At 56.4% G+C, this 23,715-nt stretch overlaps 1 protein-coding gene across 2 annotated transcripts; it reads left to right on the top strand.

Moving 5' to 3' along the window:
- Positions 1–4,939: 4,939 nt before the first annotated feature.
- Positions 4,940–22,762, top strand: B4GALT4 (beta-1,4-galactosyltransferase 4). Of its 2 annotated transcripts, XR_013640579.1 has the most exons (7): positions 4,940–5,010; positions 6,705–6,940; positions 8,175–8,362; positions 10,638–10,760; positions 11,373–11,480; positions 15,735–17,426; positions 22,686–22,762. XR_013640579.1 is itself a non-coding variant. In XM_078882512.1 (6 exons), coding segments are annotated over exons 1-6 (792 nt in total). In that variant the 5' UTR covers positions 4,940–5,009; the 3' UTR covers positions 15,871–17,826. The 2 variants fall into 2 exon arrangements, 1 of the variants encoding a protein (XP_078738638.1); XM_078882512.1 differs by lacking the exon at positions 22,686–22,762 and having other exon boundaries at positions 15,735–17,826.
- The last annotated feature ends 953 nt before the right edge of the window (positions 22,763–23,715 follow it).

Consider the following 23,715-nt stretch of genomic DNA (forward strand, 5'->3'; position numbering starts at 1 on the left):
CAACCACTCACTCACTCAACCACTCACTCAACCACTCACTCAACCACTCACTCACCCACCCACTCACCCACCCACTTCTGTGTACCTATAGATCAATATGAGTGTCACGTGGAAGCCGAGCCCTGGTTCGACTTTGAGTGTGGGTGGGTCTGTGTGTGCGCGCTGTACGATGGGAACTTCATTTGCACCGTACGTAGCCGGCCAGGCTAGTCGGAGGTGCAGGGGGGGGGACAACAGACTGAACACAACAACAACAACAACAGCAGCAGTTCTGAAGAAATTCGTTTTCAATTTAGTGTAGTGGTGTAGTGTATAGTAGTGTAGTGTATAGTAGTGTAGTGTGTATAGTAATGTGTAATGTATAGTAGTGTATAGTAGTGTCGTGTGTAATAGTGTATAGTGTAGTGTATAGTGTAGTGTATAGTGTAGTGTATAGTAGTGTATAGTATTGTAGTGTATAGTATTGTAGTGTATAGTAGTGTAGTGTATAGTGTAGTGTATAGTGTAGTGTATAGTAGTGTAGTGTATAGTGTAGTGTGTAGTAGTGTATAGTGTAGTAAGTAGTGTATAGTAGTGTAGTGTGTAGTGTAGAGTAGTGTAGTGCAGAGGTGGGACAAAGTCATTGTTATGCAAGTCCAAGTCGAGTCGCAAGTCATCAAATTCATGACTCGAGTCTGACTCGAGTCCAAGTCACATGACTCGAGTCCACACCTCTGGTGTAGTGTATAGTATTGTAGTGTAGTGTATAGTGTAGGGTATAGTAGTGTATAGTAGTGTAGTGTATAGTAGTGTGTAGTGTATAGTAGTGTAGTGTATAGTGTAGTGTATAGTGTAGTGTATAGTAGTGTAGTGTATAGTAGTGTAGTGTGTAGTGTAGTGTATAGTGTAGTGTATAGTAGTGTAGTGTATAGTAGTGTAGTGTATAGTAGTGTATAGTAATGTGTAGTGTATAGTAGTGTATAGTAATGTGTAGTGTATAGTAGTGTATAATGTAGTGTATAGTAGTGTATAGTGTAGTGTATAGCAGAGGTGTGGACTCGAGTCATGTGACTTGGACTCGAGTCAGACTCGAGTCATGAATTTGATGACTTGCGACTCGACTTGGACTTGCATAACAATGACTTTGTCCCACCTATGAGATGTGGACTCGAGTCATGTGACTTGGACTCGAGTCAGACTCGAGTCATGAATTTGATGACTTGCGACTCGACTTGGACTTGCATAACAATGACTTTGTCCCACCTATGAGATGTGGACTCGAGTCATGTGACTTGGACTCGAGTCAGACTCGAGTCATGAATTTGATGACTTGCGACTCGACTTGGACTTGCATAACAATGACTTTGTCCCACCTCTGGTGTATAGTATAGTGTATAGTAGTGTAGTGTGTAGTGCCATGTATAGTGTGGTGTATAGTATTGCATAGTGTAGTGTATAGTAGTGTATAGTGTAGTGTATAGTAGTGTAGTGTATAGTGTAGTATAGTAGTGTAGTGTATAGTAGTGTATAGTGTAGTATAGTAGTGTAGTGTATAGTGTAGTGTAAGTTAAACTTCTTTCGCACCATACACCGCCAACCCTGCTAATCGGTGGCAGCCCTCGGGCACCAAAGGGTTTCACGCTCCCCACGTCAACGCCGCTGACATCACCGCCCGCAGTTTGCAGACGCCAGCAGTTCTGACAAAAAGAAGAAAAAAAACCACGTGGAAAGATTTGTTTTCAATGTATATATTTATATATAGAGAAGGTGGGTGGGGGGCTGGCTTGGTGTGGGGGGAGGCTGCCCCCCCACAATTCTGCTACAAGTTAACACGTGACGATGATGATGATGAGGATGATGATGATGAGGATGATGATGATGAGGATGATGATGATGAGGATGATGATGATGATGCAGCCTATTCGTTGAGCTATCATTTGGTGGTCAAATCGTTTGTAGAAGCTGGATTTCTCGCGCTGATCGGAGGTGCGGGGGACGGATAAGAAACTGAACACACAACGAGCAGCTATCAAGAGATGCGTCTTCAGTGTAGTATAGTGGTGTAGTGTGTAGTGTATAGTGTAGTGTAGTGTGTAGTGTATAGTAGTGTAGTGGTGTAGTGTGTAGTGTATAGTAGTGTAGTGTGTAGTGTAGTGTATAGTGGTGTAGTGTAGTGTGTAGTGTATAGTAGTGTAGTGTATAGTGGTGTAGTGTGTAGTGTATAGTGTAGTGTGTAGTGTATAGTGTATAGTAGTGTAGTGTATAGTGGTGTAGTGTGTAGTGTATAGTGTAGTGTAGTGTGTAGTGTATAGTAGTGTAGTGGTGTAGTGTGTAGTGTATAGTAGTGTAGTGTGTAGTGTAGTGTATAGTAGTGTAGTGTAGTGTGTAGTGTATAGTAGTGTAGTGTATAGTAGTGTAGTGTGTAGTGTAGTGTGTAGTGTATAGTAGTGTAGTGTGTAGTGTAGTGTGTAGTGTAGTGTATAGTAGTGTATTTTGTACTGTGTAGTGTATAGTAGTGTAGTGTAGTATAATGTGTAGTGTATAGTAGTGTGTAGTGTAGTGTGTAGTGTATAGTAGTGTAGTGTATAGTAGTGTATAGTGTAGTGTATAGTAGTGTAGTGTGTAGTGTAGTGTATAGTAGTGTAGTGTATAGTGTAGTGTAGTGTGTAGTGTAGTGTATAGTAGTGTAGTGTGTAGTGTAGTGTATAGTAGTGTAGTGTATAGTAGTGTATAGTGTAGTGTATAGTGTAGTGTGTAGTAGTGTAGTGTGTAGTGTAGTATAGTGTGTAGTGTATAGTAGTGTAGTGTATAGTAGTGTGCAGTGTAGTGTATAGTAGTGTATAGTGTAGTGTATAGTAGTGTAGTGTTTAGGATAACAAACTAAACACACAACCAGCAGCTATCAAGAGATGCGTCTTTAGTGTAGTATAGTGGTGTAGTGTAGTGTATAATAGTATAGTGTAGTGTATAGTAGTGTGGTGTAGTGTATAGTGTAGTATAGTGTATAGTAGTGTATAGTGTAGTATAGTGTAGTATAGTGTATAGTAGTGTATAGTGTAGTATAGTGTATAGTAGTGTATAGTGTAGTATAGTGTATAGTGTAGTATAGTGTATAGTAGTGTATAGTGTAGTATAGTGTATAGTAGTGTATAGTGTATAGTAGTGTATAGTGTATAGTAGTGTATAGTGTATAGTAGTGTATAGTGTAGTATAGTGTGTACAGGGGGGGGGGGGGTAACAGAAAAGACAGCAGGGAGTTTGTGGAGCTTATTGAAGGAGACACTTGTGAAGCTTCTTCTTGGTTCTTTCGGTAAAGTCACGTAGAAGGGAAGTAATAAAATAATAAAAATGAAACATAATAAAATTATTCTCGCGACGTTTCGGCCACAACGCAAGCAGCCGTCCTCAGGTGCTTGCGTTGTGGCCGAAACGTCGTGAGAATAATTTTATTATGTTTTATTTTTATTATTGTATTACTTCCCTTTTACGTGACTTTACCGAAAGAACCAAGAAGATGAATCCCTGCAGTCACGAAAGCTTTAAATCGAAATTTTATTATGTTTCATTTTTATTATTTTATTATTTCCCTTCTACGTGACTTTACCGAAAGAACCAAGAAGATGAATCCCTGCTGCAGTCACGAAAGAAGCTTTAAATCAAAATTTACTTGTGAAGCTGTTTTGAGTGTTGCCAGGGTAAAGGCCCCACAATGCGCTGGGATCTTAACTTTTCTTTGTTTTTTCTCTGAAGTGACACTCTCGCCCATCACAAGTGATAGGCCAACGGGAGAGGCTTTTCGTCGTTGTGTAGACATGTGTAGCAGTCAAACACTCTGAACACGTAACCACGCGGAGAGAGAGAGAGACGCAGACTTCAAATATACAGCAGCAGGCGTCAGGGTCGGGATCAAAGCCACGACCTCCTGTATATCAGGCGAGGTAGTCAACATCTCCTAGCTACCATGATGATGATGAGAGAGACGCAGACTTCAAATATACAGCAGCAGGCGTCAGGGTCGGGATCAAAGCCACGACCTCCTGTAGACCAGGCGAGGTAGTCAACATCTCCTAGCCACCGCGATGATGATGAGAGAGAGAGACACGCAAACTTCAAATATACAGCAGCAGGCGTCAGGGTCGGGATCGAACCCACGACCTCCTGCGCACCAGGTGAGGTAGTTAACATCTCCTAGCCACCGTGATGATGATGAGAGAGAGAGACACGCAAACTCCAAATATACAGCAGCAGGCGTCAGGGTCGGGATCGAACCCACGACCTCCTGCGCACCAGGCGAGGTAGCTAACATCTCCTAGCCACCGTGATGATGATGAGAGAGAGAGACACGCAAACTCCAAATATACAGCAGCAGGTGTCAGGGTCGGGATCGAACCCACGACCTCCTGCGCACCAGGCGAGGTAGTCAACATCTCCTAGCCACCGTGGTGCCGCACGTACAGACACGTACACGGCCATCATGTCTCCCCCCCTCCCCTCCCTTCCCGTAGCTCACCGGGACCCTGGTGGTGACGAGTGAAGTCTAGCCACCACCACCACCGCCGCCACCACCACTACCACCACCGCCACCACCGCCACCGCCACAACCACCGCCGCCACCACCGCCACTATCACCACAGCCGCCACCACCACCACCGCCACCACCACCGCCACTATCACCACAGCCACCACCGCCGCCACCACCGCCACCACCACCGTCACCACCACCGTCACCACCGCCACCACCGCCACTATCACCACAGCCACCACCGCCGCCACCACCGTCACCACCACCACCGTCGCCACCACCGCCACCACCGCCACCGCCGCCACCACCGCCACCCCCGGTGATGATGGCGCGCTGTGGCCACGGCCGACTGTGCGGCCCGGTGCCTCGTGCCCGCCACCTGGCCCTGGTGCTCACCCTGGGGGCGGCCACGGCCTTGGCGGGTCTCTACTACGTGGTGGGGGGGGGCCCTGGGGGGCCGGCGGGAGGGGGGGGCGCGCCGCCCTGCCCACGCAACCCCCCACACTTGAGTGAGTCGCACACTCCACCACTACCCCACTACCACCACTCCACCACTACAACACTAGCACCCGCTCACCACCACCACTACCCCACTACCACCACTACACCACTACCACCACCCCCACCACCCCCACCACCACCCGCTACCCCACCACCACCACCCACCGTCCACCACTACCCACCACCACTACCCCACCACCACCACTACCCCACCACCACCACTACCCCACCACCACCCACCACCACTACCCACCACTACCCACCACCACCACTACCCACCACCACCACCACCCACCACTACCCACCACCACCACCCACCACCACCACCACCACCCACCACCCCCCCACCACCACTACCCACCACCACCACCACCACTACCCACCACCACTACCCCACCACCACCACCACTACCCACCACCACTACCCCACCACCACCCGCTACCCCACCAACCACCACCCGCTAACCACCACCACCCCACCACCCACCACCCACCACCACTACCCACCACCACCACTACCCACCACCACCACTACCCACCACCACCACCACCCACCACCACCACCACCCCCCACTACCCACCACCACCACCACCCACCACCCCCCCACCACCCACCACCCCCCCACCACCACCACCCACCACCACCACCACCCACCACCCCCCCACCACCACTACGTACCACCATATATATCCCATGAGCCTCTCTGTTCATCTCCTGTCAGCGATATCCCATGAGCCTCTCCGTTCATCTCTCAGTGATATCCCATGAGCCTCTCCGTTCATCTCCTGTCAGCGATATCCCATGAGCCTCTCTGTTCATCTCCTGTCAGCGATATCCCATGAGCCTCTCCGTTCATCTCTCAGTGATATCCCATGAGCCTCTCCGTTCATCTCTCAGTGATATCCCATGAGCCTCTCCGTTCATCTCTCAGTGATATCCCATGAGCCTCTCCGTTCATCTCCTGTCAGCGATATCCCATGAGCCTCTCTGTTCATCTCCTGTCAGCGATATCCCATGAGCCTCTCCGTTCATCTCTCAGTGATATCCCATGAGCCTCTCCGTTCATCTCTCAGCGATATCCCATGAGCCTCTCTGTTCATCTCCTGTCAGCGATATCCCATGAGCCTCTCTGTTCATCTCCTGTCAGCGATATCCCATGAGCCTCTCTGTTCATCTCCTGTCAGCGATATCCCATGAGCCTCTCTGTTCATCTCCTCTCAGCGATATCCCATGAGCCTATCCGTTCATCTCTCAGCGATATCCCATGAGCCTCTCTGTTCATCTCCTCTCAGCGATATCCCATGAGCCTATCCGTTCATCTCTCAGCGATATCCCATGAGCCTCTCTGTTCATCTCCTGTCAGCGATATCCCATGAGCCTATCCGTTCATCTCTCAGCGATATTCCATGAGCCTCTCCGTTCATCTCCTCTCAGCGATTTCCCATTTCCCATGAGCCTCTCTGTGTGTGCCGCCCCTCTCATCGATTTCCCATGATCCTCTCCGTGTGTGTCGCCCCCCTCAGCAATATCCCATGATCCTCTCCGTTCATCTCCCCTCAGTGATATCCCATGAGCCTCTCTGTTCATCTCTCAGCGAAATCCCATGATCCTCTCCGTTCATCCCCTCTCAGCGATTTCCCATGATCCTCTCCGTGTGTGCCGCCCCCCTTCCCCGGCCCCGCCCCCCACCAATCCTCGCAGTGGGCAAGCTGGCGCTGTCCTTCCCCAGCGGCCTCACGCTGGCGCAGGTGGCCGCCTCCAACCGGGCCGTGTCGAGGGGAGGACGGGCCCGCCCGTCGGCGTGCGCCGCTCGCCAGCGCGTGGCCGTGCTGGTGCCGCACCGCAACCGGGAGGCCCACCTGGTGCACCTCCTCAACAGCCTGCACCCGCTGCTGCAGCGCCAGCAGCTCGACTACGCAATCTACGTGGTGCACCAGGTGGGGGCGGGGCGGGAGGGGGGCGGGTGGGGAGGGGGTGGGTCGTGGCAATCGTAGCGGTTCGGGGAAATACTCAGTTCTACCCACCACTAGAGTAGTGGGACACTCCTAACTTAAACCCAGAACCCCCCCCCCCCCTCTCTACCCCCCCCCATCTTTAACCCCCCCCCCCCCCACCGCTTTCCTTCTCCCCCACCCCATTTGCCCCCCACCCTCGATCGTTCCCCCCCCTCTCCCCCCCCCTCTCCCCTCTTCCCCCCCCTCTCCCCCCCCCCTCTCCCCTCTCCCCTTTCCCCCCCCTCTCCCCCCCCCCTCACCCCACTCTCCCCCCACCCTCTTTGCCCCCCACCCCCACCCCCTTTGCCCTCCACACTCGATCGTTCCCCCCCTCTCCCCCCCCCCCTCTCCCCTCTTCCCCCCCCTCTCCCCCCCCCCTCTCCCCTCTCCCCTTTCCCCCCCCTCTCCCCCCCCCCTCACCCCACTCTCCCCCCACCCCCTTTGCCCCCCACCCCCACCCCCTTTGCCCCCCACCCTCGATCGTTCCCCCCCTCTCCCCCCCTCTCCCCCCACCCTCTCACCCCACCCCTCTCACCCCACTCTTATATTTACCTCTGTCTCCCCCTTCACCCCCACTCCCACTCCCCTCCTCCCCCCCCTTCCCAAACCCCCCACACCCCCACCCCCTTTGCCCCCCACCCCCGATCGTTCCCCCCCTCTCCCCCCCCCCTCTCCCCTCTTCCCCCCTTCCCCCTCCTCTCCCATCCCCCTCTCCCCCCACCCCTCTCACCCCCCTCTCCCCCCACTCTTATCTTTACCCCTCTCTCCCCCTTCACTCCCACCCCCCTCTCTCCCCCCCTTATTCATCCCCCCCCCTCTCCCCCCCCTCTCCCCTTTCCCCCCCCCCCCTTCCCAAACCCCCCACACCCCCCCACTCCCCCCACCCCCTTTGCCCCCCACCCTCGATCGTTCCCCCCCTCTCCCCCCACCCTCTCCCCTCTTCCTCCCCCTCTCCCATCCCCCTCTCCCCCCACCCCTCTCACCCCACTCTCCCCCCACCCCCTTTGCCCCCCACCCTCGATCGTTCCCCCCCCCCCCTCTCCCCTTCTCCCTCCCCCTCTCCCACCCCACTCTCCCCCCACCCCTCTCACCCCACTCTCCCCCTTCACCCCCACTCCCACCCCCTCTCTCCCCCCCTTATTCATCCCCCCACCTCTCCCCCACCCCCCCCCCCCAGGCGGGCACGGCGATGTTCAACCGCGCCAAGCTGCTCAACGTGGGCTTCCTGGAGGCGCTGTCGGAGGCTCCGTGGGACTGCGTCGTACTGCACGACGTCGACCTCATCCCCGAGGACGACCGCAACTTCTACGGCTGCGGGAGTCAACCTCGCCACCTCGTCGTGGGGAGGAACTTCACCAAGTACCAGTGAGTGGGCCACACACCCACACACTCACCCACATACTCACCCACACACTCACTCACCTACTCACTCACCCACACACTCACTCACCCACCCCATCACCCAGTCAACCTCGCCACCTCGTCGTGGGCAGGAACTTCACCAAGTACCAGTGAGTGGGCCACACACCCACACACTCACTCACCTACTCACCAAGCCACTCACCTACTCACTCACCCACACACTCACCCACACACTCACCCACCCCGTCACCCAGTCAACCTCGCCACCTCGTCGTGGGCAGGAACCCTCCCACCCAGCCACTCACCCAGCCACTCACCCAGCCACTCACCCAGCCAACCAGCCACCCACACACCCAGCCACCCAGCCACACACCCCGTCACCCACTCACCTACTCACCCACCCACCCAGCCACTCACCCACCCAGCCACGCCACCTCGTCGTGGGCAGGAACTTCACCAAGTACCAGTGAGTGGGACTCCCACTCACACACCCAGCCGCCCACCCACACACTCACCCACACACTCACCCACACACTCACCCACACACTCACCCACCCCGTCACCCACACACTCACACACTCACCCACCCACCCACTCACCCACCCACCCAGCCACCCACCCAGTAACCCACCCAGCCACACAACCACCCAGCCACCCACCCAGCCACCCACCCAGCCAGCCACCCAGCCACACAGTCACCCACCCAGCCACCCACCCAGCCACCCACCCAGCCACCCACCCAGACACCCAGCCAGCCACCCAGCCACACAGTCACCCCGTCACCCACCCAGCCACCCACCCAACCACTCTCCCACCCAGCCACGCCACCTCGTCGTGGGGAGGAACTTCACCAAGTACCAGTGAGTGGGACACCCACTGGGCCGCCCACCCAGCCACCCACCCCGTCACCCACTCACCCACCCCACCCAGCCACCCACCCAGCCACCCAGCCACCCTCCCACCCAGCCACCCTCCCACCCAGCCACCCTCCCAGCCACCCACCCACCCTCCCAGCCACCCAGCCACCCTCCCACCCAGCCACCCTCCCAGCCACCCACCCACCCTCCCAGCCACCCAGCCAGCCACCCACCCACCCAGCCACCCTCCCAGCCACCCAGCCACCCTCCCACCCAGCCACCCTCCCAGCCACCCTCCCACCCACCCAGCCACCCTCCCAGCCACCCAGCCACCCACCCAGCCACCCTCCCAGCCACCCACCTACCCAGCCACCCACCCACCCAGCCACCCTCCCACCCACCCACCCAGCCACCCTCCCACCCACCCACCTACCCAGCCACCCAGCCACCCTCCCAGCCACCCACCTACCCAGCCACCTACCCACCCAGCCACCCTCCCACCCACCCAGCCACCCTCCCACCCACCCACCTACCCAGCCACCCAGCCACCCACCCAGCCACCCACCCAGCCACTTTCCCACCCAGCCAGCCACCCTCCCAGCCACCCACCTACCCAGCCACCCACCCACCCTCCCACCCACCCACCCAGCCACCCTCCCACCCACCCACCTACCCAGCCACCCAGCCACCCTCCCAGCCACCCAGCCACCCACCCACCCAGCCACTTTCACACCCTCCCACCCACCCAGCCACCCTCCTACCCACCCACCTACCCAGCCACCCACCCACCTACCCAGCCACCCAGCCACCCACCCACCCAGCCACTTTCCCACCCAGCCAGCCAGGGGGTTGAGCTTGATGGGGAGTGTGGAACAGATGGAGATTAGACGACAGACTGTCACCACCCCTACCACCACCACCACCGCCACCACCACCACAACCGCCACCACCACCACCACAACCGCCACCACCACCATCGTCACCACCGCCACCACCACCACCACTACCACCACTACCACCCCTACCACCACCGCCACCACCACCACCGCCACCACCGCCACCACCACCCCTACCACCACCACCACCATCATCACCACCGCCACCACCACCGCCACCACCATCGTCACCACCCCTACCACCACCACCCCTACCACCACCACCCCTACCACCACCGCCACCACCGCCACCACCACCCCTACCACCACCACCACCGCCACCACCACCACCACCCCTACCAGCACCACCACCACCACCACCATCATCATCACCACCGCCACCACCACCGCCACCACCATCGTCACCACCCCTACCACCACCACCCCTACCACCACCGCCGCCACCGCCGCCACCACCGCCACCACCGCCACCACCACCACCAGTGCCCCTGCCCCCGTGACGTTGCCGTGGTGACGTGTGCCCAGGCTGCGCTACAAGGGCTACTTTGGCGGCGTGTCGGCCATGACGGTGCAGCAGTTCCGGCTCGTCAACGGATTCTCCAACCGCTTCTGGGGCTGGGGAGGGGAGGACGACGACCTCCGCCTCAGGTGCAGCTCCACGCTGGGGCACCTCCACGATGGGCCCCTCCGCGATGGGGCCCCTCCGCGATGGGCCCCTCCGCGATGGGGAACTTCCGCGATGGGGCCCCTCCGCGATGGGGCTCCTCCACGATGGGGCCTCTCCGCGCTTGTCTCCCCCCGTTGTCCACCCCCCCAGTTGTCCACCCCCATGTTGTCCACCCCTATGTTGTCCACCCCCCGTTGTCTACCCCCCGGTTGTCCACCCCCATGTTGTCCACCCCAGTTATCCACCTCCCAGTTGTCCACCCCCATGTTGTCCACCCCCCCGTTGTCCACCCCCCCCATTGTCCACCCCCCCGTTGTCCACCCCCCCCCGTTGTCCACCCCCCCGTTGTCCACCCCCCGTTGTCCACCCCCCCCCGTTGTCCACCCCCCCGTTGTCCACCCCCCCCGGTTGTCCACCCCCATGTTGTCCACCCCTTGGTTGTCTTCACCCTCCGGTAGGGTGGAGCACACGAACATGACGATCTCTGTCTCCCTCCCGTGTCTCCGCCCCGTCTCTCCCCCCGACCCGGTTGTCCACCCCCCCCCCCCCCCCCCGTCTACCCGGTTGTCCACCCCTTCCCCGCCGGGGGGCAGGGTGGAGCACATGAACATGACGATCTTCCGCCCGCCCGCTGCGGTGGCGCGCTACACCATGATCTTCCACTCTCGGAACGAAGACGGGAACAAGGTCAACCAGAATCGGTGCGTCACGGGGTCAAGATCACGAGGTCAAGGTCACGGGGGGGGGGGTAGAGGTCGCAGGGTGTTGAGCAAGGTCGCGGGGCAGCGAGCACGTCTGTAGGTCCCACCAAAGCAAAACGGTGAATGGAGAGGCAGGATATCAACACAACCCCAGCTGGGCAGAACTAGTGGGGGAGACGAAGCCAGTTTACTCACCCGCTCACTCACTCACTCACCCACTCAGTCAGCCACTCACCCACCCGCTCACCCACTCGCTCACCCACTCGCTCACCCACTCACCCACTCGCTCAGCCACTCACTCACCCACCCACTCACCCACTTACTCACCCACTCACTCACCAACTCACCCACCCACTCACCCACTCACTCACCCACTCACTCACCCACTCACCCACTCACTCATCCACTTACCCATCCACTCACTCACCCACTTACCCACCCACTCACTCACCCACTCACTCATCCACTTACCCATCCACTCACCCACCCACTCACTCACCCACCCACTCACTCACCCACTCACTCATCCACTCACCCACCCACTCACTCATCCACTCACTCACCCACCCACTCACTCACCCACCCTCTCACTCACCCACTCACCCATCCACCCACCCACTCAATCACCCACTCACTCACCAACTCACTCACTCACGCGGGATCTCGTTGGATCAGTTCCTGTAACATTTCGGGACCGTGGAACGGTGGAGGGGGGATGGAGTGGGGTGCAGGGGGGGGGTGCAGGGGGGGGGGGGGTGCAGGGGGGGGGTGCAGGGGGGGGGGAGTGCAGGGGGGGGGGTGCAGGGGGGGGTGAAGGGGGGGGGTCTGGTTGTCGAGAGACGCGGGGAGAGACGTCTCATTCTCATCACAATCCGCCCTCGGCCGCGTTCCAACCCTGGGTTTGATGTCACCGGTGGCGCTGGGAGCGGTGGGTGGGGTGGGGGGTAGTGGGGGGGTACTTGGGGGGCGCAAGGGTGCCAGGTCATCCTTAAAACAAAGACAAAGATCCCCCGTGTAGCCTCAACAGTCTGCAGGGGCAAGTGCTGTTAGCGAGTAGCAGCAGCACCTATGAACACACAAAGACAAAGATCCCCCGTGTAGCCTCAACAGACTGCTGGGGCAAGTGCAGTTAGCAAGTAGCAGTACCTATGAACACACAAAGACAAAGATCCCCCGTGTAGCCTTAACAGACTATTGGGGCAAGTGCAGTTAGCAAGTAGCAGCACCTATGAAAAACATCGCCGCCCGAGCCGCGATGTGTTTACCGCTCTCCACGCAGCAGTTGCTCACTTGAGGCTGAGTCGACCCGGGGGGAGGCGTTTGGTTTGACCCGCGAGAGGGGATCGAACCCGGGTGGCGGGCTCCGCGTTCGTGGCGCGTGGAGTGCTGACCACTGCACCACCGCTCCCCACAGCACAACGCTGATGTTGGTGTGTGGTGTGTGTGTGTGGTGTGTGTGGTGTGTGTGTGTGTGTGTAGGTGTGTGTAGGTGTGTGTGTGGTGTGTGTGTGTGGTGTGTGTGGAGTGTGTGTGTGGTGTGTGTGTGGTGTGTGTGTGTGTGGTGTGTGTGCGCTGTGTGGTGTGTGTGTGTGTGTGTGGTGTGTGTGTAGGTGTGTGTGGTGTGTGTGTGCGCTGTGTGTAGGTGTGTGTGAGTGGTGTGGTGTGTGTGTGGTGTGTGTAGGTGTGTGTGTAGGTGTGTGTGTGTGTGGTAGGTGTGTGGTGTGTGTGTGTGGGGTGTGTGTGTGTGGTGTGTCTGTGTGGGGTGTGTGTGTGTGGTGTGTCTGTGTGTGGTGTGTGTGTGGTGTGTGTGGTGTGTGTGTAGGGTGTGTGGTGTGTGTGGTGTGTGTGGTGTGTGGTGTGTGTGTGTGTGTGGTGTGTGTGTGTGGTGTGTGTGTGTGGTGTGTGTGTGGTGTGTGTGGTGTGTGTGTGTGGTGTGTGTGGTGTGTGTGTGGTGTGTGTGTGCGTTGTGTGTAGGTGTGTGTGGTGTGTGTGTGTCTGTGTGTGTGGGTGTGTGTGGTGTGTGTGTGTCTGTGTGTGTGTGTCTGTGTGTGTGTGGTGTGTGTGTGTCTGTGTGTGTGCCCAGGGCGCCCCCCCCTCCCCCCACTAATCGCGTTCGGAATTCCTCCCCACGGCGACTCCCCCCACCCCCCCACCCCCCACCCCGAGGGGCTCAGAGGCTGCGTCACCACTGCCAAGAAAATGTCTCTGCTGACACAGAGACTCACACAGTCATAGACTCGCACAGAGACCCATAGACTCACACAGTCATAGACTCACACAGTAATAGACTCACACAGAGACCCATAGACTCACACAGAGACTCATAGACTCACACAGAGACCCATAGACTCACGCAGTCATAGACTCACACAGTAATAGACTCACACAGAGACCCATAGACTCACACAGAGACACATAGACTCACACAGAGACTCACACAGAGACTTTTACCACTCACTCACTCGCCCACCCACCCGCTCACTCACTCACTCGCCCACTCACCCACCCACCCGCTCACTCACCCACTCACTCATCCACTCACCCACTCACTCAACCACCCGCTCACTCACGCACCCACTCACTCATCCACCCACCTACTCACCCACCCACCTACTCACCCACCCACTCACTCACCCACTCACCCACCCACCTACTCACCCACCCACTCACCCACTCACTCACCCACCTACTCACCCACTCACTCAACCACTCACTCAACCACTCACCCACCCGGTTACCCGCACACCCACTCACCCACCCACTCACCCACCCACCCACTCACTCACCCACCCACTCACCCACCCACCCACTCACCCACCCACTCACTCACTCACCCATCCACTCACCCATCCACTCACCCACCCACCCATCCACTCACCCACCCGGTTACCCACCCACCCACTCACCCATCCACTCACTCACTCACTCACCCATCCACCCACCCACCCACTCACCCACCCACTCACCCACCCACCCACCCACCCACTCACCCACCCACCCACCCACCCACTCACCCACCCACCCACTCACCCACCCACTGGACCCACCCACTCACCCACTCACTCACCCACCCACTGACTCACTCACCCACCCACTCACCCGCCCACCCACTCACTCACCCACTCACCCACTCACCCACCCACCCACCCACCCACTCACCCACCTACCCACTCACCCACCTACCCACTCACCCACCTACTCACCCACCCACTCACCCACCCACTCACTCACCCACCCACTCACTCACCCACCCACTCACCCACCCACTCACCCACTCACCCATCCACCCACCCATCCACCCATCCACTCACCCACCCACTCACCCACCCGGTTACCCACCCACCCACTCACCCACCCACCCACCCACTCACTCACCCATCCACCCACCCACTCACCCACCCACTCACTCACCCACTCACTCACCCACTCACCCACTCACCCACCCACTCACCCACTCACTCACCCACTCACCCACTCACCCACCCACTCACTCACCCACTCACTCACTCACCCACTCACCCACTCACCCACCCACTCACTCACTCACTCACCCACTCACCCACTCACCCACCCACCCACCCGGTTACCCGCACGCGCCCCCAGCAGGGTGGTGAACGTCGCGCTCCCTGCCCCGGGGCGAAAGGGCGCGATGAGAATTCCTCAGAGTCAGCGCGTTGTGCCCGTGTCCACGTGTAGTGTCTACGTGTGTGTGTCTACGTGTGTGTGTGTGTGTCTACGTGTGTGTGTGTGTCTACGTGTGTGTGTGTGTCTACGTGTGTGTGTCTACGTGTGTGTGTCTACGTGTGTGTGTGTGTGTGTGTCTACGTGTGTGTGTCTACGTGTGTGTGTCTACGTGTGTGTGTCTACGTGTGTGTGTCTACGTGTGTGTGTGTCTACGTGTGTGTCTACGTGTGTCTACGTGTGTCCACGTGTGTGTCCACGTGTGTGTCCACGTGTGTGTGTCTACGTGTGCGTCTACGTGTGTGTGTCCTCGTGTGTGTCCACGTGTGTGTGTGTCCACGTGTGTGACCACGTGTGTCTGTACACGTGTGTGTCTGCCCACGTGTCCGCCCACGTGTCCGCCCACGTGTGTGTCTGTCCACGTGTGTGTCCACGTATCTGTCCCCGTGCCCCCGTGCGTCTCCTCGTCTCCCCTCGTGTTCACCACATCTCCCCCCCACCCTCCCCCCACCCCCCCCACCCCCCCACCCCCCCCCACCCCCCCCCCACCCCCCCCTACCCCGGGTTGTCCAGGATGAAGCTGCTACGCGACTCTGCCCGCCTGCTGCCGCGTGACGGCCTCAACTCGTGCTCCTACACGCTGCTCAGCAAGTCGCGCGAGCCGCTCTACACCAACGTCACCGTCGACATCGGCACGCCAGAATCGTAGCGCCCTCCACCACCGCCACCGCCACTGGTGGTGGTGGACAATGCCTGGGGGTGGTGGTGGTGAGCAAGTCGCGCGAGCAGCTCTACACCAACGTGACCGTCGACATCGGCACGCCAGAATCGTAGCGCCCTCCACCACCGCCACCGCCACTGGTGGTGGTGGACAATGCCTGGGGGTGGTGGTGGTGAGCAAGTCGCGCGAGCAGCTCTACACCAACGTCACCGTCGACATCGGCACGCCAGAATCGTAGCGCCCTCCACCACCGCCACCGCCACTGGTGGTGGTGGACAATGCCTGGGGGGGGTGGTGGTGGTAGACAATTCCTGGTGGTGGTGGTGAGCAAGTCGCGCGAGCAGCTCTACACCAACGTCACCGTCGACATCGGCACGCCAGAATCGTAGCGCCCTCCACCACCGCCACCGCCACTGGTGGTGGTGGACAATGCCTGGGGGTGGTGGTGGACAATGCCTGGTGGTGGTGAGCAAGTCGCGCAAACAGCTCTACACCAACGTGACCGTCGACATCAGCACGCCAGAATCGTAGCGCCCTCCACCACCACCACTGGTGGTGGTGGACGCTGCCTGGATCCGGTGGACGCTGCCTGGATCCGGTGGTGGACAATGCCTGGGGGTGGTGGTGGTGGTGGACGCTGCCTGGGGCGGATGGTGAACAATGCCGCGGCTCCACCGGTTGGCAATGCCAGGGATCTGGTGGACAATGTCGGGGTGTGGTGGTGGACGCTGCCTGGGGCTGGTGGTGGACAATGCCAGGGATCCGGTGGACATTGTCTGGGTGTGTGCGGTGGACACTGCCTGGGTCTGGTGGTGGACGCTGCCTGGGGCTGGTGGTGTTTCTGTGTCTGGGGCTGGTGGTGGACAATGCTGCGGGTCCAATGGAAACCGCCAGGCTCTGGTGGACTTCAGGGTGTGGAGGGGCTGGTCACCCCGTGGTGCCCTTATCAAACTCAACGTTCAACCTACTCACGCCGGCTTGTGCCCGCCCTCACAGTCGGGCATATTTGCGGAATACACCACGCCGCCGTTGACCCTGCAGGCCATTGACCGAGCAACCCAACGTTCCTACCAGCTCCCTCCGCAGGAATGTGTTAATGGGTGTGTATTGGGGTGTATGGTATTGGGGGGTGTGTGTGTGTGTGTTGGGGTGTATGTTGGGGTGTATGTTGGGGTGTATGTTGGGGTGTATGTTGGGGTGTATGTTGGGGTGTATGTATAAAAACTGTGTTTCAGCAGAGTCTGTATGGGAAACGAAACCGGGGTGGGATTGGGAAACAACTTTTATTGACGTCGATATAAAGGCAAAATAAATAAATATAAAGTCCGGCTGTGCCCCCCCCCCCTCCTCCCCACCGCTCCCCGCACACACACACACACACTGACACACACACTGACACACACACTGACACAACAACAACCGCCATTCGCCACTAAGTGGCGGTGACGTCACGACGCTTGTGCCAGGCCAAGTGCACCTTGAGGCTACCACGTGAAGTGTCGAACGCCCGCCGGCAGGAGGAGGTCACGGGGCAGACCCAGCAGGTGCCATGGGTTGACTGCTGTGCCAGGCTAGGTGCATGAGGAGGAGGTCACGGGGCAGACCCAGCAGGTGCCACGGGTCGACTGACTGAGATGACTGGCTGATGCACCACCTGTGCCCCCTACTGTGCCAACATTGACACAGACACACAGACACACACCGCACCAGGTACTCATTTAAGGCCGAGTTAACCTACGGGGAAACCCCCCCAACGACCCCGAGGGTCAGATCGCCGGCGGCGACGCTGCTACAACACCGTCGACAACCAACCACGACTCCGAAGGTACTCGTTTAAGGCTGAGTCGACCCAGGGGAGGGTCCGGAACTGGGTCTAGCCGTGGCTGAGCAATCCGAAGTGTCACCACACACAGACAGACAGACACAGACAGACACAGACAGACAGACACAAAGACATACAGACAAAGACAGACAGACACACGCAGACACACACAGACAGACACACAGACAGACACACACAGGCAGACAGACACGCACATACACAGACATACACAGACAGGCACACACACAGACATACACAAAAGACACACAGACATACACACAGACACACACTCACAGGTGCTGTTAGCGAGTAGCAGCAGCACCTGTGAAGGGCCGGCACCGTGGCACGCGAGTGGAGCTGGGTGACCAGCACCACCACGCCCGCCCGCCTTTGCCTTTTTACTACACATTTGAGGCCGAGTCCACCTAGGGGAGGCCCCGGGACCGGTTCCGATAACTGTACTCCGTCGGTGAGCGGGAAACGTCGGTTGGGTTTCGTAGCGCGCTAACCGCTGCACCACCACTCCTCTCCCTCCCCCCCACATACGTAACACGCACAAACCCAGAGGCACAGAGACACACACACACACAGGCACAAAGACAAAGCTCCCCCGCCCCCCGTATAGCCTACACACTTGCCCCAACACGCGCGACTCGCTATAATCCAGTGGGGTTCTTAACCTTTAACTTGCAAACCCCTTTGGTTTGTCAATCTTTAACAGAAAAAGTACAATGTTGTTATTAATAATAAATACATCGGGGATTCGATTAAACAAAGTTGCTGTAGTTGTGTATGTGCCCCTTTCTTTAATTTGTGCTTTCGATGATTTACCTTCGAATTGCAAACATTTGGCCGTGTCTCTCGCAAGCAACCCCCCCCCATAAAAGGGCATCTGACACCCACAGAAGTTGGCGTGACGCACCCCCAGACAGGGCATCTGGTACACCCAGACAGGGCATCTGGTACACCCAGAATGGGCATCTGGTACACCCAGAATGGGCATCTGGTACACCCAGAATGGGCATCTGGTACACCCAGAAAGGGCATCTGGTACACCCAGAATGGGCATCTGGTACCCCCATAAAGGGCATCTGGTACCCCCAGAAAGGGCATCTGGTACCCCCAGAATGGGCATCTGGTACACCCAGAATGGGCATCTGGTACCCCCAGAAAGGGCATCTGGTACCCCCAGAAAGGGCATCTGGTACACCCATAAAGGGCATCTGGTACACCCAGAATGGGCATCTGGTACCCCCAGAAAGGGCATCTGGTACACCCAGAATGGGCATCTGGTACACCCAGAATGGGCATCTGGTACACCCATAAAGGGCATCTGGTACACCCAGAATGGGCATCTGGTACCCCCAGAATGGGCATCTGGTACACCCAGAATGGGCATCTGGTACCCCCATAAAGGGCATCTGTTACCCCCAGAAAGGGCATCTGGTACCCTCAGAAGTTGGCGTGACGCACCCCCAGACAGGGCATCTGGTACCCCCAGACAGGGCATCTGACACCCCCATAAAAGGGCATCTGGTACCCTCAGAAGTTGGCGTGACGCACCCCCAGACGGCATCTGGTACCCCCAGACAGGGCATCTGACACCCCCATAAAAGGGCATCTGGAACCCCGAGAATGGCATCTGACACGCCCATAAAAGGGCATCTGGTACCCCCAGACAGGGCATCTCACACCCCCAGACAGGGCATCTGACACCCTCAGAGAGGGCATCTGGTACCCCCAGAAGTTAGGGTGACGCACCTCCAGGTTAAGAAGCCGCTGCACTAAAGCGACGGTCGTCAGAGTACAAAAAAGCGATTACCACCGGGCACATTTGGAACGGCATTAAAGACTCTGAGTTCACAGCCCTGCAGCGCCGGTGGTGGAAATTCCACATTCCCATGACGCTGGGGGGGGCAAGGAGAGTGGGGAGGGGCGGGCGAGTCAAAAACCGGCAAATCGGTACTCGATTTAGCGACCCCCGAGAAGCGATGATGGGCCGAGTGGAGCATTAGCCGCGTCCGAACCCCTGGATTCGAACCCAACCCTCCCCCCCACCGCCACCAGCTGCGATTCAATTTAACAAACTATATACATATACGTCTCTCTCTCTATAGATATATATACACAGACAAAGATCCACCCCCTCCGTAGAGCTGTAACAGGCTTCGATTAAAAGCTTTCGTGACTGCAGGGATTCATCTTCTTGGTTCTTTCGGTAAAGTCATCACGTAGAAGGGAAGTAATAAAATAATAAAAATAAAACATGATAAAATAAATGTCACGACGTTTCGGCCACAACGCAAGCAGCTGTCCCTCAGGTGAAGAACAGGTCTGTCGGAAAGACAGCGTCTGAATGAACAGGTCTGTCGGAAAGACAGCGTCTGAATGAACAGGTCTGTCGGAAAGACAGCGTCTGAATGAACAGGCCTGTCGGAAAGACAGCGTCTGAATGAACAGGTCTGTCGGAAAGACAGCGTCTTAATGAACAGGCCTGTCGGAAAGACAGCGTCTGAATGAACAGGTCTGTCGGAAAGACAGCGTCTGAATGAACAGGTCTGTCGGAAAGACAGCGTCTGAATGAACAGGTCTGTCGGAAAGACAGCGTCTGAATGAACAGGTCTGTCGGAAAGACAGCGTCTGAATGAACAGGTCTGTCGGAAAGACAGCGTCTGAATGAACAGGTCTGTCGGAAAGACAGCGTCTGAATGAACAGGTCTGTCGGAAAGACAGCGTCTGAATGAACAGGTCTGTCGGAAAGACAGCGTCTGAATGAACAGGTCTGTCGGAAAGACAGCGTCTGAATGAACAGGCCTGTCGGAAAGACAGCGTCTGAATGAACAGGTCTGTCGGAAAGACAGGGTCTGAATGAACAGGTCTGTCGGAAAGACAGCGTCTGAATGAACAGGCCTGTCGGAAAGACAGCGTCTGAATGAACAGGTCTGTCGGAAAGACAGCGTCTGAATGAACAGGTCTGTCGGAAAGACAGCGTCTGAATGAACAGGTCTGTCGGAAAGACAGCGTCTGAATGAACAGGTCTGTCGGAAAGACAGCGTCTGAATGAACAGGTCTGTCGGAAAGACAGCGTCTGAATGAACAGGTCTGTCGGAAAGACAGCGTCTGAATGAACAGGTCTGTCGGAAAGACAGCGTCTGAATGAACAGGCCTGTCGGAAAGACAGCGTCTGAATGAACAGGTCTGTCGGAAAGACAGCGTCTGAATGAACAGGTCTGTCGGAAAGACAGCGTCTGAATGAACAGGTCTGTCGGAAAGACAGCGTCTGAATGAACAGGTCTGTCGGAAAGACAGCGTCTGAATGTTCAGACGCTGTCTTCCCGACAGACCTGTTCTTCACCTGAGGACGGCTGCTTGCGTTGTGGCCGAAACGTCGTGAGAATTGTATTTTATTATGTTTTATCTTTATTATTTTATTACTTCCCTTCTACGTGACTTTACCGAAAGAACCAAGAAGCTGTAACAGGCTGTTGGGGACACGCGCTGTGAGCGATGGCGGAGCCAGGATTTTCAGGTAGAGAGGGGGGGGGGGGTCAACCCTTCTGGCAATGAAAAATGATAAGAGTTGTTAGTGAGTGAGGACTTGTTAGTTAGTAAGGAGTTGCATCACCACACACACTGCACCGGGTTCTCATTCGAGGCTGAGTCGACCTAGGGGAGGCGCTCCAGGTAACAGGATGTAACACGATTGTTGTTCCTGGATGGTAAAGTTTTAATTTCTAATTGTTGATGCCTCAAAAGTTTAGCAAGTGGCGATTGTGCCCCAGAAACTTGGCATTTGTGACCAACACTTTACGGGAAGGAATGATCTTCTTGGTTCTTTCGGTAAAGTCACGTGGAAGGGAAATAATAAAATAATAGAAATAAAACATAATAAAATAATATTAATAAAATAATAAAAATAAAACATAAAATATTTAAATATAATTTTATTATGTTTCATTTTTATAAAATATTTTTATTACTTTATTAAAATAAAATAATGAAATATTATTTTATTATGTTTTGCTTTTATTATTTTAATAGTATTAATTAATATTATTTTATTATGTAATATTTGTATTATTTTATTAAAATAAAATAATAAAATATGATTTTATTATGTTTTATTTTTATTATTTTATTATTTCCCTTCTACGTGACTTTACCGAAAGAACCAAGAAGACGAATCCCTGCTGCAGTCACGAAAGAAGCTTTAAATCGAAAAAAAAAAGTGAAGGAATGACACAAATGCACACCGCGTTTCCTCATTGACAATAAGCACAGTTCAAAATGTCACTGTCCTGGTTATGAAAGCAAAGTTTGTGGGGAAAAAAACATTTTCTGTACGTTTGAGGCATAAACAATTAGGAAATAACACTTCGTACCCAGTAACAAAAACACAGGTTTGTTAGGCAGTGTTAGTACTAATGGAATGGATCATTAACTTTGCTTTTGTGTCCTGGTCACAAAAGCAAAGTTTGTGGGGAAAAGCCACTTTCTGTACGTTTGAGGCATAAACAATTAGGAACGAACGCTTTGTACCCAGGAACAAAAAAAACACATTTTTTATCGTGAGCGGCGAATCGAGCGCGGGACAGACGGGCTCGTAGCCCAGCGAGCAAACCGCTGCACCACCGCTCCCCTCTCTACACAGCAGGGCCCCCCCCCCAACCCCCGTTGTGTTAAGCCCACAAAGCTGCTGACCCGAAATGAGTAAAAAAAAATTTGCCGGAGAGCTTCTTTGAAGAGGGGGAAAAAGACCCAATGATGACCCCACCCCTCTCCATGAAACTGGTCCCGTGGTGCCAAAAAGTGTGTGTACCGCTGCAGTAGATAACAACAACAACAACAACCGCCATTCGCCACTAAGTGGCGGTGACGTCACCACGACGCTTGTGCCAGGCCAAGTGCACCTTGAGGCTACCACGTGAAGTGTCGAACGCCCGCTGGCAGGAGGTCACAGGTCACGGAGCAGACCCAGCAGGTGCCACGGGTCGACTGACCGAGATGACCGAGATGCAGTAGACAGGGCACACACACACACATGTAGTGCCATAAGAGGGGAGGGGCTGCTGGGGGCTCTGGGACCCTAGACAGATAAGCCCCTTGGCGCCACCAACGGGGGGGGCTGTGTGTGCTCTGTGGGAGATCTGGGGGCGCACACAACCCCACCCCTCGTTGGGGACGAGGCATAAAAGGGCAGCTCCCTGGCCGATCGGGGCCAGTCGCAGCTCAAGACCCAAGACCAGCCAGCTTAGGACCCTGGACCCCCTCGTCCCGCTTGTCCTTGTGAGGGCCGGGACGCTGTGAGGGCCAGTGGTGGCACTCTGGGACTCCCGGCTCTACGTCCTTGTGAGGGCGAGTTCCGAGGAAGCCAGAGTCCAGACCCGCACCTTGGCTGGGTCGGGCCAGGTAGCCTCCCCTAGGGTAGTTGTAGCCGGAGGACCCCAGAGCGTAGCCAGAGTAGTGTACCTAGGCTGTGTACCTAGGCTGTGTACCTAGGCTGTGTACCTAGGCTGTGTACCTAGGCTGTGTACCTAGGCTGTGTACCTAGGCTGTGTCGCTAGGCTGTGTACCTAGGCTGTGTACCTAGGCTGTGTACCTAGGCTGTAACAGAGTATCAGGATTGTTGGGAGTGTTGTATTGTAATAAAGAAGTTACCGGAACCCATTACACACACACAGACACATTAGTACCCTTCTCTCTCGAAGCTTGCATCGCTGAGCAAGCATCTCACTGTGAACAAAGTGCCTTGAAGCTTAGTTTGAAATCGCTAATAAATAAATAAATATTTGTGCGCCGATCGGGAGAGCGGTGATCGTGTGTTTACAAAAAACTTACCCCCCCCCACCACCCGCCCCCCCCCCACCACCCGCCCCCCCCCACCACCCGCCCCCCCTACCCCCCACCCCCCTACCCCCGCTCACCCCCCCACCCCCGCTCACCCCCCCCCTACATCCCACTCACCCCCTCCTCTTAGTGCATCGAGTTTGCGGTGCGTGTCTCTGTCTGTC

The sequence above is a fragment of the Lampetra fluviatilis genome, chromosome 65 (genome assembly GCF_964198595.1).
Source record: "Lampetra fluviatilis chromosome 65, kcLamFluv1.1, whole genome shotgun sequence".
In the NCBI taxonomy this organism is placed as follows: Eukaryota; Metazoa; Chordata; class Hyperoartia; order Petromyzontiformes; family Petromyzontidae; genus Lampetra; species Lampetra fluviatilis.